Source organism: Lagenorhynchus albirostris, chromosome 5, assembly GCF_949774975.1.
Source record: "Lagenorhynchus albirostris chromosome 5, mLagAlb1.1, whole genome shotgun sequence".
Classification (NCBI taxonomy): domain Eukaryota; kingdom Metazoa; phylum Chordata; class Mammalia; order Artiodactyla; family Delphinidae; genus Lagenorhynchus; species Lagenorhynchus albirostris.
The window spans coordinates 33,686,535-33,703,153 of record NC_083099.1 but is presented as its reverse complement, the minus strand read 5'-3'; the positions used below and the strand labels follow the sequence as shown (position 1 = coordinate 33,703,153).

The 16,619-nt window shown below is 39.4% G+C and overlaps 1 protein-coding gene and 1 pseudogene across 7 annotated transcripts in view; both read left to right on the top strand.

Moving 5' to 3' along the window:
* ACP3 (acid phosphatase 3) overlaps positions 1 to 12,026 on the top strand; it is a 54,061-nt gene extending 42,035 nt beyond the window's left edge. For 6 of the 7 annotated variants that reach the window (XM_060149844.1, XM_060149848.1, XM_060149847.1 and 3 more), the window contains 2 exons: positions 141 to 307; positions 11,341 to 12,026. In XM_060149844.1, coding sequence (XP_060005827.1) covers positions 141 to 307; positions 11,341 to 11,549 — 376 coding nt within the window. In that variant the 3' untranslated portion in view covers positions 11,550 to 12,026. Of the gene's footprint in view, positions 1 to 140; positions 2,357 to 11,340 lie in introns of those variants that run through there. The other variant, XM_060149851.1, reaches the window with a different exon arrangement.
* A 2,758-nt stretch (positions 12,027 to 14,784) lies between these two features.
* LOC132520201 (protein SEC13 homolog) lies at positions 14,785 to 16,031 on the top strand (annotated as a pseudogene).
* The last annotated feature ends 588 nt before the right edge of the window (positions 16,032 to 16,619 follow it).

Below are 16,619 nucleotides of genomic sequence, written 5' to 3'. Positions count from 1 at the left end.
TATCTACTCTTTCCCATAAATTCTTCCACTAGTCCTTCAGCTGACATGGTACAGGCTAAGTAGAAAGAAATTCAATGGAAGTTCAACAACACAGAACTAACAGAGGTCTTTCCTCCTGTTCCTCTACCTTCCTTCACCAGGGAGTACTTCATAGAGATGTACTATCGGAATGAGACGCAGCATGAACCACATCCCCTCACGCTGCCTGGCTGCACCCCCAGCTGCCCTCTGACAAAGTTTGCTGAGCTGGTTGCCCCTGTGATCTCCCAAGACTGGTCCACAGAGTGTGCCATGAGCAACCATGAAGGTACTGAGGACGCTATGGATTAGGGTGCACACAGAGCTCTGCAGAGAGGGCAGAATACCCTTTCTCCAGACGGTTGGTGCTTTGAGAATATAAACTGGCTTCAACCCCATCTTTGGGGGAAATAGGTTTGGGGTGATAATTGTATGTTTCAGAGACCTCAACTTCAGGCAACTCCTACCTCTTTACCTGGCCCTGCTCCTACTTGCCATAAACCTTGTCAACCTACATAAACCCAGGAGGCAGTAATGAAGCAGAAAACATTTACTTGGGATCAAAGAATTGCAATTCGGGGAACACATATCAAACTGGAACAAAATTAGAAATGTAAGAATGGGGGCTTCCCTGGTGGTGCAGTGGTTGGGAGTCTACCTGCCAATGCAGGGGACATGGGTTCAGGCCCTGGCCCAGGAAGATCCCACGTGCCACTGAGCAACTAAGCCCGTGCACCACAGCTACTGAACCTGCACTCTACAGCCCACGTGCCACAACTACTGAGCTCACGTGCCACAGCTACTGAAGCCCACTTGCTTAGAGCCCATGCTCCACAACGGGAGAAGCCACAGCAATGAGAAGCCCATGCACCATAATGAAGAGTAGCCCCCCTCTCCGCAACTAGAGGAAGCCCGCGCGCAGCAATGAAAACCCAAGGTGGACAAAAATAAATTAATAAAATAAATAAATTAAAAAAAAAGAAATGTAAGAACGTTCTGAATATCTCCCAGGAAAAATCTATTGAGTATTTAGGAATAAACCTACCTAAGGAGACAAAAGACCTGTATGCAGAAAATTATAAGGCACTGATGAAAGAAATTAAAGATGATACAAATAGATGGAGAGATATACCATGATCTTGGATAGGAAGAATCAACATTGTGAAAATGACTCTACTACCCAAAGCAATCTACAGGTTCAATGCAGTCCCTATCAAACTACCACTGGCATTTTTCACAGAACTAAAACAAAAGATTTCACAATTTGTATGGAAACAAAAAAGACCCCGAATAGCCAAAGCAATCTTGAGAACGAAAAATATAGCTAGAAGAATCAGGCTCCCTGACTTCAGACTATACTACAAAGCTCCAGGAAACAAGACAGTATGGTACTGGCACAAAAACAGAAATATAGATCAATGGAACAGTATAGAAAGCCCAGAGATAAACCCACGCACATATGGTAACCTTATCTTTGATAAAGGAGGCAAGAATATACAGTGGAGAAAAGACAGCCTCTTCAGTAAGTGGTGCTGGGAAAACTGTACAGGTACATGTAAAAGTATGAAATTAGAACACTCCCTAACACCATACACAAAAATAAACTCAAAATGGATTAAAGACCTAAATGTAAGGCCAAAAACTATAAACTATTAGAGGAAAACATAGGCAGAACACTCTATGATATAAATCACAGCAAGATCCTTTTTGACTCACCTCCTAGAGAAATGGAAATAAAAACAAAACTAAACAAATGGGACCTAATGAAACGTAAAAGCTTTTGCACAGTGAAGGAAACCATAAATAAGACCAAAGTACAACCCTCAGAATGGGAGAAAATATTTGCAAATGAAGAAACTGACAAAAGATTAATCTCCAAAATTTACAAGCAGCTCATGTGGCTCAATAACAAAAAAACAAACAACCCAATCCAAAAATGGGCAGAAGACCTAAATAGACATTTCTCTAAAGAAGATATACAGATGGCCAACAAACACATGAAAGAATGCTCAACATCATTAATCATTAGAGAAATGCAAATCAAAACTACAATGAGATATCCTCTCACACCAGTCAGAATGGCTAGTGGGAAGCAACCGCATAGCACAGGGAGATCAGCTTGGTGCTTTGTGACCACCTAGAGGAGTGGTATATGGAGGGTGGGAGAGAGGGAGATGCAAGAGGGAAGAGATATGGGAACATGTATATATGTATAACTGATTCACCTTGTTATAAAGCAGAAACTAACACACCATTGTAAAGCAATTATACTCCAATAAAGATGTTTTAAAAAAAGAAATAAAATATTAAAATAAAAAAACTTATTGGAATGTTGAAAGTGTGGGTGTGATATCTGTTCTGAGGACAAAAGGAATGTATAAGGCTTCGATTCTGGTATCTTCAGAAAACCTAAGCAAACTCACAGGTCCTACTGAAACCACTTACTATAAACGAAGAAATATTCAAATAACCCCCTTTAGAGTCCTGTAGATTTGCCAGGTGCAGATGTAACTTGCCTAGAGAACACCATGCTACATTACCAGCAGGAATAAAGATGAAACAGTTTCTAGAGATGATTTCTACTGGATGCCAGAGTCTAGACCAAAGCCATTCTCTCTCCTAGTTGGTCATGGGATGACTGACATATGACATCAATTGATGTGTTTGTGTTCTTTCTTTTCCAAGTAAATATTTGGCCTTGGGGCCATCATTTAATTATCATTTCTCCTTCATGCATGTAAGCCAAATGAAAAATAATGAATAAAGTCATTTTAGGAAGTTCAAAAGCACTACTTTTATAATTTTTTTTTAAAAAACTGTGTGTATGTACTTAGAATTAAATTCCTGAAGGACAGATTTTAGGGGCTATATTTTTGTTTGGGGTTTTATTTTAATGTAATAAGAGGGAAAATATTAATGTAAAGTAAAGTGACTTTGGTTTAAATGAATGTTCTAAATTAAAAGTGTATTTAGTTTGGACTTTGCTACTTCAGATAAAGGCTAAGCTGATGGATAGCTCTGCTTCATCTATTTAAGATGGAACTGGCTAAGAAAGCAACCTCTGGAAATTTACAATGTAGTGGGGAAGTAAAGAGATACATATTACAAGGTTACGTCTAATGACTCCAGGGGTTGCTATGGGAATAGAGTTACCTGGATTTGGAGGGAAGGAGGATGCAAGAAGCATCAGGGAAGGCTTCCTACAAGGGTTGACAGCATACGGAATCAATTTGGAAGGAGGTTTCTTCTAATGGTGTGGTACAAGGTGCTCAAAAGGCCTTTATCAAATGTACTAGTGGCTTGAAGTTGGAAAGGATAGAGGAGTTACTTGGCAGAAGATTCAGGATCCAAAGAGATTTCCACAGGTTTCCTTCAAGGGGCCAATTTTAATGGGATAAAATGTCATCTCCACAGGAGCAAGGATTTTTATTTGTGGTATTCTCTCTTGTATTGGTTCTCAGCACCTAGAAGTGCCTGTGCCTGGCATGGATTAGTGCTCAATAAATATTTGCTCATGATGGTATAAATTAGTTACCTTTCCTCCCTGAACCTACTCTTTCTATCTCGATTAGTAGCAATACCCAGTAATCTGGGAGTTATCTGGTTATCACTCTCTCCTTCATTCTCCAAAGCCATCTGTCACCTCTTCTTAACAAATCTACCTGCAGTATGATTGTAGAATTCTTTTCCTCAAAAGACCAACATCAACAATCCAATGTCCAAGTAGAGTGAAATATAATTAAGCAGAAGAATATGTTAATAAAAAGAAAACTTAGGGATTGGTGTGCTGGATCTAGTTCATACAGATCTCAAGTGTAGAAAGTATGTATCACTTCCCAACTCTGAGATCAATGACTTCACTTTGGCAGTTTGAAATTGGTCATGCTGTCATATAGGAGTATTTTCACTACAGAAAACAGCATATCCCACAAATTAGAGTTTTGTTTTTTGTTTTGGGTTTTTTTTTTTAAATCCAGTTTACCAGCACACCACTGGTTTTAGTTCATAGGAAGTTTGTAACACAAAGTGGTCTCCAACAAAGTGAACTCAATATTTGAACTTCTTTAAGGAAAAAAGGATTCGATTTGTTCTATATGGTCTCAAAGAGTGATGTGAGAGGCAGCAGGTAAACATTTCAGGAAGACAGATTGTGTTCAATGCTGGGAAATCCCTGGGACCAGAAATGTCCATTGGGGTGGATGCCCACTTGCCTTGGCAGAGACTCTACAGAGCAGGCTGAAGAATGGAAGGTGGTAGGGGTTGAATGACTCTTTAGTAGGGCCACCAAATATAGCAAATAAAAGTACAGGATGCCCAGATAAATTTGATAAATAGCTCTAACTGCTGAATTTTTATAATTTATTGAAAAAAAGCTGAATTTGAGACACTAACAGTGCCCTGAGAAAGCCAGTAGAGGAAGCAGTACAAAACCATTAACAGGACATATCCTGTATATACAGAATGCCTGACCACCCTGCTCCTTAGGGTATTTCCATCCATGAAATTCTCCTTATACCTATGAGCAGTGTTTTCACCTAGTGCTGGTAGGCCCAATTAACTTCATTCTCATATCAATTAAATTAACCAGAGGTTTTGCTGGGAAATTCATAAGTCTAAGTTTCATACTATGTTACTTGAAAGTAATAAAATTCTTGTTTTAGAAAATGCTTCTTTAATTCCAAAATTTTACTAACATAGTCAGACTTTCTTCACTTGCATTCTCCCAACCCTACCTCAATCTCCAACTCCAGTTATTTGGTAGGAAGGAGATTTACTGTTAGGAGGTTCCAGTTTCCCCTCATAATCTTTGTAAAGCTGAGAATCTATAGCACATAAACACATGCCCAAGATTTAACCATGAGCTTCTTACAGGCAGGATCCATACTTTTTTCCTCCTTGAATCTTCAGCCAGTAGGCAATGCTGAGAACCTGGTGCCTTTAATCAATATTTGCTAATTGAACAAATGTTCCACCCTCCATACCTAGCCTGATTTCCTCATGGCTGGGCCCGGATGTCAGAAGCCTGGATGTCAATTGTTCAATAAATGGGGGACAGAAGCTATGAATGAGCCTTGAATGTAACTGCACTGTGAAGACCCACTCATTGACTATATATCTGTATATTTATACCACTGTGTCTGTGTCTTTGGCCTCTGTTTCCAGCATAGTCACTTTGGCATTCTCCTGTTCTCCCATTTCTATTTAAAGCCCCTGTTCAATAATATCCCTTCCAGCACCCCTACTTCCTCAGAGATGAGACCATCTGATTACTATACCTTTTTCACATCCTTGTTATTGTCATGAATTTCCCAGGAGATGTCTCATCATTCATTAGTGACATTGGTAACTTGCTTTGGTAAACCCCAACTCACTCATCACCCCCACTCCTGCCCTCAACCTAGGCAATTCTGACAGTCATAATAATGGCCTTCCCCATACACTGACTGCTTCACTGATACCCACCCCTAGATCAAATCAACCACACAGCTTCTTCATTCTGATCTGATGAGTGTAGCTAAATGAAACCAACTATCACCATTTCAAACTATGAATGTGGACATTTCTAGTCCAACCTCAGCTGGATCTTTCAACACAGCATGATAAATGTATTCACCCCTACTGGACTCTTTCCCTGTTTTCTACAGGAAGGTCTTGTTGATTTTCCCAAACTTCTAATTCCATCTTTTCTTTAATTCTCATGAAGTGTCCTGAGAAGATCAAAATAATCCACTGAAAACTCTTTCAGTTCTCCTGTCACTGCCTCAAAATATCTCAGTAGCTTTCACCTGTCTTTCCTGCTGTCCCTCAGGAAAACATGCTCCTCCTTGAATAACTTAATTCCTCTCCTCAGGCATATGATCCCACCTCTACAGTCTCCTTGGACCTCGATGAATCTCCTAGTTAGCTTCATTTTCTTCCTCTGCTCTGGCTCTGTCCCCTCTGCTAAGAAAATATTCAAGTCTCTTATCAAGAGCACCTTCAAGTGCCTGCTCCATCTCATTCTCGTCAATCCCAATTTTCTCAAACTAAAAATTTACATTCTCCAACTCTATTTCCTCCTCTCCTTCTCACTCCTGAACTATTCTGTAAAATGATATTCATCCTTCCTTCATCTCTTTTTTGAAACTTCCCTTTTGAAAGTCATCCATGCCTAATTCAGTGGCCTCTTTCCCTTTTCCTGTCAAAATCACACATCCCCATTTTATAGGGAAGAAAACTGAACGTCACAAAAGAACCATGAGTGGTAGTGTCGAGATTCAAGCCTATAACACTCTCCAGGCATTAAGTTTGATAAGGAAACAGCAGCAAGACCAGCAAAATCTCCCTATGTGACTTGTAGACTTTGTTACAGATGTGGGGAGGCAGGCAAGGAGGACAGAGAGATAGAGAATTTGACAAGCTCAAACAATCCAGCATGGTGAGTACTATAATGAAGAACACACAGATAACTATAAAAACATATAGCAGAGGCAACTAGCCTAATTCTAAGGGGTCAGAAAAGTCTTTTCAAAGTGGGAGATGTTTAAACACAAACCTGAAGGAGACAAGGAATTAACTAGGTGAGTGGAAATGAGAGAGGAGAATGTTATAGACAAACAGGGAAAATACATAAAGGCCAAGAGGCTAAAGACAGCATGGGGCATTTTAGGTACTGGAAAAAGTATCTCTAGTGAGAATGCAAAGATGCTAGAGAGGCAGGCATTAAGTGTCTCGTAGGTCAAGTTGAGTAGTTCTGGTCATTAAAAGATTTTAGGCAGCGGATAGATGATGTGACTGGCCTCTTGTTTTAGACAGACCTCTTTGGGTCTAGTGGGAGAATGGATTGAAGAAAAGTGGGTGGGGGAAGAACAGTTGGGAAGCTGTTGAAATAATCAAAAAAATTGGTAAAAGTGAAGGAGAAAAGCAAAAATATTCAAAGAGAGAAAAGTAGAGTAGACTGGACTTGGGGATTAATGGCACCAGGAAGAGGCTTTTGACACATATTGCCAAAATAGTTTTCCAAAAAGTAGTACCAATTCACACTGCCTTCAGCAGCTTTCCCCATGTAGTAGGACATCTTGTCAGTCATTACCCACATTAGACCTCTTTGAAATAAGATACAATTAATCACTCTCTTTTCTCAGATTCCAGGACATTCCTCTAAACAAACTCACAAAATCTTTTACAGTACAAGGGAGCATATAATTTTTAAAAATAAGCATGAAGGAGAAGGAAAGAGAGAGAGAGAAAAAACCTCTTCTGAGTCTTCTCTTTGTTCTCAGAATTTTGTTGAGTTTCTGTTGGATTGGTAACTTCTATCAACTCCCTAAATGATGGTGTCCCTTGTTTTCTTATTCCAGTCACCATGCATCAGTATTACCCAGGACTCTATCTTCTACTTCTCTAATCCTTATTTTCATATCTATATATAGAATTCTAGACCTGTTTTTTTCCAGCTGCCTACTGATCATCTCTACCAGGATAATAACCCATCTCAATCCTACATTTGAAACAAATTTTATTATCTCCTCTACTCCAAATGGATCCTTTCTAATGTGCTTTCAATCTCACTTCACAGCTTAATCATCTTCTCATTCACCCAACCTGGAACCTATGGGGTGGCCTTGACCACAACATCTCCTTTACCAGTATATTTAGTCCATGACAAAGCCTTTCAATTATACTTTAGCAGCATCTCTTGAATTCCCTCATCTGCATTCTCAGGGCCACACTTCCAGTGTTGAGCCCTCAGTATCTTGTCAAAGGCATTTTAATAGCTATCAGGCCGAGAATATCTCCACCATCTTTTCTTTTTCCAGTTTTGCTGGGTCATGTCACTTCCATGTGTAATAATTGCTGATGATTTCCATTTGCCCCATGACAAACCAGACCTTCTAAAACCTGAGCCTCAACCTACATATCTGGTCTCACCTTGCCACAACCTATATTCCAGGCACAGGCAATTGCTCATTATTGCCCAAAGACACTCTCGTGCAATTCATTCTGTCTCATGACAAAAGTTTATTTACCTCAAAGGCCAGCTCAAATCTTATCATTTTCTCAGAAGACTTTCCAAACTCTCTTCCAAATGAACACTTTTTGTTCATTTCAACTTTCTCTCTGTTCCAATGGCATATCTTTTACACCTCTACTTTACTATTTATCACATCACCTCATAATTATCTATCTGGTTCTCGCATTAGATATTTATCTCCTCACGAGCAAGGATCATGAAACCCCAGAACCCAACACACAGCTGGCCTGCCATATGGTGTGTGCTCACTGCATATCTAGGAAGGAGAAAAGGAAGAAAAAAGATTCGGAAAGCATATTACAACATAGACCAAAAAAAAATTGAAAATAAATTTCCAAATATAGAAAGTCAGCCATGGCCATTAATTTTAAAGAATCATTAGTCTCTTGCCTTCTTCCCTCATTTTCATTTAGTCCTTTCCTTTCTTCCTCAATTCTGTTTATTTCCCTCCAACTTTACATTAACTCCATCTGCGGTGCTAATGGCACTGGTCCACCAAGATCTAATTTGATTAATATTCACCTTCTCACGGCACCAAGAGGCATCCTGACATCATGAGAAAAACACTGAACTAAGAATTGAGAACCTATGAGTTCTAGATCATTAATTCTTTCCACAAATATTTACTGAGCTCCTGCTTTGTGTGAGGTACTGTTCTAAGCGCTTGGGGTATGTTCATGAACAAAAAAGACAAATGTTCCTCCCTTCATGAAGCATACATTCTGTTAGAGGGAAGGAGAGATGGATAATAAATAATAAACATAATAAATAAGTATTTTGGAAGGTGAGGATCACAAGTGTTAAGTGGGGATAGGTGTGGGGAGAGGACATATAGGTTACATTTTTAAATAGAAAGCCCTCGTTGAGAAGATAAGATTTGAGCAAGGAAGGTGGTGGAGTTACCTGGTGCAGGGATTTGTGAGAAGAGCATCTAGACAATGGTAACAACTATAGCAAAGGTGGTAAGGGGGAGAATGCCTGGCGTGTTTGAGGAACAAGAAGGCCTGTGTGGCCAAAAGAGAGTAAGTGAAGGGAGCGTGTAGGAGAGGAAATCCAAGAGGTTAATAAGGCAAGATGATATAGAGCCTCGTAAACTGTTATCAGGATTTTGGCTTTCATTCTTAGTGAGATGAGCATTCATTGCAGACTTTGTTTTAAGTAGAGGAGTGGCATGATTTGACTTGAAGCCATTTGGCTACTGTGTTGAAAATAGATTGTAGGGAGAAAGGATAGAAGCTAGGAACAAGTAGGAGGGCATGGTACTGATCCCATAAAAAGATGATGGTGGTTGGGGATTTCCCTGGTGGTCCAGTGGTTAAGGCTACACCTTCCAATGCAGGGTATGTGGGTTCAATCCCAGGTTGGGGAGCTAAGATCCCACATGACTTGTGACCAAAAAAACCAAAACATAAAACAGAAGCAGTATTGTAACAAATTCAATAAAGACTTTAAAAATGGTCCACATAAAAAAAAAATGATGGTGGTTCAAACCAGACTGGTGGCTGAATCATTGGTTTCTGGATATAGTTTTTGGTAGAACCAACAGGATTTCCTGAGAGATTAGGTATAGGATGTGAGAGAAAGGGAGGAATCAAGGGAGACTACAAGATTTGGGGGCTGAGATTCTAGAAGTAGGAAGTTTCCATCAACTGAGATGGGGGAGGCTGTGGGAAGAACAGATTTGGCAGGGGAGGGTGGTGGGGAGCAAGGGGTCTAGGAGCTCAGTTTTGGACTTGTTGAGATTGAAGTGCCTATTAGATGTCCCAGGGAATGAGTTGAATAAACAGTTGGATATCTGAGCCTTGAGTTTGGGGAAGATTTAAATTTGGCAGTCATTAGTGAATAGATGGTTTTAAACTCATGAGACTTACAAGACCCAATGTATTTCAACCCAAATGCAATTATCTGCTTAATCTTAGCCAAATTATCTAATCTCTCTGCTTCTCATTTTTTTCATCTCTACAATGATAAGGTTAAGCTAAATATGTGATTTTCAACTGTGTTCCATGTAGCAGTAGGATTCTGTAGACAGGGCTGCCAGGATCAGAAATATGTTTCCTCTCCTATTGCCTAAACCAACTAGCAATCCCATATTTTTACAATGAAAATCAGACATACATTTAGAGATAGTGCAAGCAGATATTTATGATGTATATACTATAGTGGACTAGGGTGTGTGTTGGGCGGGAGAAGTATCTTTCCAGATGAAATAATGAATAGCATCTCATAAAAAACAACCCCATATATCTGCTTCATGACTGGTCAGCTATCAAAGGGATATGTGTAAATAAAGGTACAAAATAGCAATAGTACACAGTTATCCTAAAAATTCTTACCATAGTCAACATGTGCTCAGGTTTCTTCTCTAAAAGATATTTACTGAAAATTAAATTCAAAGAGTATTGATATTCCATTTATTTTAGACCCAATTACTGATGGCAGTATTCAGAATTCCCTTTGACCCTGACACCATGAACAATTGATACTTTTTAAAAATAAATTTATTTATTTTTAAATAAGTAAATTATTTATTTATTTATTTACTTATTTATTTATAAATAAGTCTGCATCAGGTCTTTGTTGCTGCACATGGGCTTTCTCTAGTTGCGGTGATCGGGCGCTACTCTTCATTACCATGCAAAAGTTTCTCATTGTGGTGGCTTCTCTTGTTGCAGAGCACGGGCTCTAGACATGTGGGCTTCAGTAGCTGTGGCACATAGGCTCAGTAGTTGTGGCTCACGGGCTCTAGAATGCAGACTCAGTAGTTGTGGCACACGGGCTTTGTTGCTCTGTGGCATGTGGGATCTTCCCGGACCAGGGCTCGAACCCATGTCCCCTACATTGGCAGGTGGATTCCTAACCACTGAGCCACCAGGGAGGCCCAATAATTTTAACTGTAGAAAAATGCATGAAGTTATTGCTGAAAGAGGACCTTAGAAATACTTCAGTCAATTACCTTTACTTTATAGTGGAAGAGCTGAGGCCCAAAGGTCAAAAGTCATGCTGGAACTGGAACCTAGGTCATTTCCTATTTCTTAGTCCAGTGCTCTTTTCACCACACTATGCTGATTTCATGGCTGTTTCAGAAATGGCACTGAAATTTTACATGAAGGCAGAAATCAGCAATGATATGTGATCTTCATATTTTCCTAATCAGTTAATTTTATTATCTTCATGTTTTCCTAATCCATTACTTTACAATAATGTTCTTCGTATTTTCTCACAGTTGTAAGGATCATCCTTGCCATTGTCTTTTGCCTGGTGTCTGGTGTCCTAATCGTGCTGCTGTTTATCCTCATCCGCCACAGGCCCTGCTGACAGAGAGACTCTCTGGAAACATCTGAACAGATGGCTGAATAAGGGCGGACATGCCAGGCCAATCCCCTGTGCTGCAGCATTCCTCAGTGATGCAGCATTCAAAGGACAGGTTTTCACCTTGTGGGCATCACCCCATCTTTTGAGCCTGCCTAGAGAAGAGTCTGAACTCACAGTGACCCAGGGACAGCTGCCAGACTGACTGATGAATGAACACCAGGTCATCCTGGTGCGGGCTTCTCATTCAGCTGGAAGGAAACTGTTCTGCAAAGGATAGTCATATTCTCTGGCACAAATGTCCAGAGAAAAATAAGAAGTCAAATTCCAATCAGCCTTTTGCCTTCAAAGAGCAAAAGCTTACAAGGGGTGACAAAGACATAGATTAAAGAAGACTGGATAATGGGAAAAATTAGACTAGAAGTAGTATGATATAGGATGATTCTTAAGAAATAGGACTCAATCAGAAGGTATAAATAAATCTCTTTTTTAACTCTTAAGTAGGTTTAATGCAAACATGCACACTAATTTTTCTTCTTATTAAATGTTTGAAGAAGGAATTTGACAACACATGTAGAAAATAAGTACTGCTATATTGCAAAGGGAGGGGGTGACTTTTTAAAGTTTTATTAAATTTTTATTACAAGTAATTGTATCCAAAACAAAAATAAATGCAGATAATAAAGAAGAGTATAAAATACAAAATAAAAGGTCTTCTTATATACTTCCAATCATCAGAGGCAATGTTGTCAAGAATGTCTGGTTTTAGTTCTCCTAGCGATTAGCATGAATTTTATGAATTACTTTTATTTTATGAAATTTTTACATGTTTTACTGCTCTTATAACCCATGGAGTCCTCTTTCTTGTATTCTTTTTCCCCTTCCTTGAAGTTTGTTTTTTTTTTTTTATGGGTGCATGGGCTCTAAGTTTTCTGGTTCTAATATGTCTATATAATGCCCTCCCGCTTACCTATCAGTCAGCTGGGTATAAATTTTCCTATTGAAAAATCATTTCCCTCAGAATTTGAATTCAGTATTCTGTTGTCTTCTAGCATACAGGTCTGCTGACAAGAAGTCTGATATCAAGGAAACTCTGTGTAGAACTTGAATTTCTTGGTATTCTCCATGCCTCAATTTTCTCTCACATTTTCCAGATTTTTGTCTTATTTTTCTGCATTCTAAGAAATTTCATTTTCCAGAACACCAACTTGGTCTTCAGCAACAATTATTTCTTTTTATTTCCAAGAATTTTTCCCTATTCATTGATTGTTCATTTTTCATTGTGGCCCCTTCTTATTTTAGGAATGCAATCTATTCTTGAATGTCTTCAAGAATGCTACTTAGAATTTTTTCAAGTTCTCCTCTGCTCCCTAAATTATCTCTGTTTTCTCTGGGCTCAGTTGTTTGAATTTATTAATCTTGGACCTTCTCTTTCATGCTCCAGGTTTGTCTCAAATTCTTGTGAATCGTAATCCACAAATGAAGAACTTTGTAGATTAGTAGGGATGGCTGGTGTTGGTTTCCTAGTTTTGTATATCTATTTTCCTGACAAACATCTTTAATAACTGCTTTAAAATTCTCTTTTGCTAATTGCACCATCTTGGTTCTCTCACGATCAGTCTTAATTCATTGCCTTTTTAGGTTACATTTTCCTGTTTCTTTGTATATAGAATAATTTTGGATTGTGTTTTAAACATTGTAAATGATATGTTATAGAGGATCTGGATTCTAGTATGTTCCTCTAGAAAGTTGTGGGTATTTTTTAAGCAGTTAGTTAAATTGGTTGAATTCAAGATGCAAACTATCTCCCCTGCAATGGATAGCAACTAAAAGATAGGGACAGGGACAGGTTTCCAAACACCAGAGCTCATGAAAATAAAATTAGTCCATCTAATGAAAACTTACTTTTACCAAATTAACACAATAATTTTGTAGACCAGTGTTCTGTAGACCACAATTAATGATATTTTCCAGGGAAACATGCTGAAATGAAAATATTACAGCTTTCCCCATTAAAGATACATTGCTCTTTTGGAAGGCAGATCTAGGCTTTAAATAGTGTGCCCATTATAGAGTGGTCAAATGTGAAATAAAATAGACTGAGGCAAAGAATTGATGGCATTTGATGCTGGTTCATTGCACATGAATAAATGACTTCATTTCTCTGTTCCTCTCTCCTTTGCAGACTCCCAGATTTGCAGCTCCCACATGCCAATTTCAAGCATTTCAGTTTCATCTTTACCATTTGGGCCTTAGCTATACCATTTATGGCTTAATATATTTTATAATGTTATCCTATCCTATATATGAACTCAGAAATGCTGGCTATAAATTTTCTAATATAGATTAAACTAAATATAGACTACCGTTATCATAAAAAGTTGATATGTGCAGTATCTAAAAACCACATGTGGCATTTAGGAACCACCTAAATAATTTAGGAACCACCTAAATAATTAAAGAGTCACTGAAAGTATTCAAGAGAGGTCCATTTGGTTTTCAGTGGGAGCTATATGTGCCAACCAAATGTATTAACTCATTTGAATCTCACTATACACCTATGAGGAGGATACTGTTTTATATACATTTTACAGATGTGTAAACTGAGACACAGAAAGACTTGCATGTCCTAGTCACAGAGCAGGCTCTACGGCTGACCCAGATTTCCGCCATAACACACTGACTTCAGAGCCTGTGCTCATAGCCATGATACAATAGTGCCCCTTGAGGTCTGTTTCCAGACCCAGACCAAGTTTTCAGATGCACAGAGATTGCTTCCAGTACAACTACACCATTCTAACGTGCATTTTCATTATGTGCTCTTTAATCATCCTATATATACTCTTCTATGAAGAGACTGTAACCTTTGGAGACCAATCGAGGAGTCAGCATTTGGGAAGGATTTGGCTAATCTGAGGTCTTGGAAAGGGGGCTGAGGTACCTTCGAACCATAGGCCATCTATTAGACAATATACTTTCATCACATTATATTACTCCCTGTGGTTCCTACTGACACCAAAATGCCACGCAAGTCTCAATTTGTCAACCATTCCTGAGCCCCTCATTTATGCCTGTCAGTTTGCTAATCAATGTGAAGGATACATGATTGCCCATTACCTATCACTGCCAAACTAACTACCCCAAAATTCAGTGGCTTAAAACAGGCAATTTATTTTGCCCACAATTTTATGTGTCAGGAATCCTGGAAGAGCCTAGAGGGACAGTTCACCTCTGATCCATGTGGCAGCAAGTAGGGTGGCAAGAACTAAAGGACCCATTTCCAAGATGGCTTCTTCACTTGGGGGTCTGATACTTGTGTTTCTTGGTCACCTTTTTCCTCCATATGGTATTTTATCCTCCAGTGCCTCTTCATATAGCTTGGGCTTTTTGCAGCATGGTGATCTAGGATAACTGCACGTCTTACATGGTGTCTTGCTTCTATGAGGAAGGAAGCAGAAGTGGACAGCTCAGTTAAGAGTTATGCTCAGACTGGTATAGCATCACTTCTAACATATGCTGTTGTTCAAAAGTGTCATGGGCTCACCCAGATTCAAGGGGGTGGAAAAATATTCTACCTGCTGATGGGAGAGTATCAAGGTCATATAGTGAAAGAGCATGAGGGGGTGGGAAATATTATTGCTGTCATCTTTGGAACATACAGTCTTCCACACCTCAAAAAGCTTTTACTCTAACTCACGGGTTCATCAATAAAAGTCCATGGATAAAATTTAGGAGGTCTGTGAACTTGGAAGGAAATAAATCATATTTTTATTTTCTCTAATCTCTAAACTTTAGCATTTCTATCCATTCTGAATGTAGGCACAAACTACAGGAGTTATAGCAATACCTGTGATTTTGTTACCAATAAAAATCACAGATATTTTTACAGCACATTCAGTTGGGTATCAGGGGCCTGATCCTGGCCTATGGGAGCTTCAGTGGGGCCATCTCCCTACTGACCTATTCCATGTTGGGCCAGTGGGAAGTGAAGAAGATCAATAACGCTCACACTACTGGCTTCAAAGCAGTGAGCTGGGCCCCTGCTGTCATGCCTGGAAGCTTCATAGACCAGCCATCTGGGCAGAAGTCCAACTACGTCAAGAAATATGCATCAGGTGGCTGTGACAACCTCATCAAACTGTGGAAGGAGGAGGAGGACAGCCAGTGGAAGGAAGAGCAGAAGTTGAAAGCACACAGTGACTGGGTTTGAGACATGGCCTGGGCCAGCTCCATTGGCCTGCCTACCAGCACCATTGCCAGCTGCTCCCAGGATGGTCGAGTGTTCAGTTGTACCTGTGATGATGCCACGGGCAATACATGGTCTCCCAAACTGTTGCACAAGTTCAATGATGTTGTATGGCATGTGAGCTTGTCCATCACAGCCAACGTCCTGACTATCTCAGGCAGAGACAATAACGTGACCCTGTGGAAGGAGTCAGTCAACTGGCAGTGGGTGTGCATCAGTGATGCCAACAAGGGCCAGGGTTCCATATCCACTTCAGTCACAGAAAAGTGACTGAGAATGAGCAGTGACAAGACAGGCAGGGCCTGGCTCTCTACCTGCTGCCTCCAGGACTGCCCTTTCCTGGGCCAACTGACCACACACCTGGGAGGAAGAATGCCCAACTCCCACAATATCACTTGCTCCTGGGAGTCATAACAAATGCAACCAGATTCATCATCTGCCTTAACATGATTTGATATGGTTTGTAATATACTGTCCAGCTGAATGCACTCTTGTTAAGAGGGAAAAACTACAAATGACCCTCAAATCTATTATTTTAAAATATTTTGGGTCATTTTTATGTAACTTTTAGGTGCAGGCATCATTTGTGGGGGCACGGGGGTGTTTCCAAAGTATTTAAATAAATTCATATTGCTTATAAACAACAAAAACAAAAATGCCTGGATGCTATAGCTTCAATTCTGAGAAAAAAAATAATTATGAACTTAATATTATATATCCAATAAACATGTCAATCAAATGAGAGGGAAAATTAAGTCACTTTCAGACTTGTAAAAATTCAGTAGGCTTATTCCTCATGCATGCTTTTAAGAAAATTACTTTTGAAGATATTCTTTAGCCAAAACAAGAATAAAATTCAAGAAAGGTAAAGACTGGAGATCCAAGATAACTGACTCTAATCCAGGACAAGAAGTCAGGATGACAGGTTGGCATCTATCCCAGAGAGCACCTGGTCCAGATTGAAATAAAAATTCAGAGGGTTCTGGGAAATGTATCTACAATAATTACCTTGCATCCCTTACCACGAAT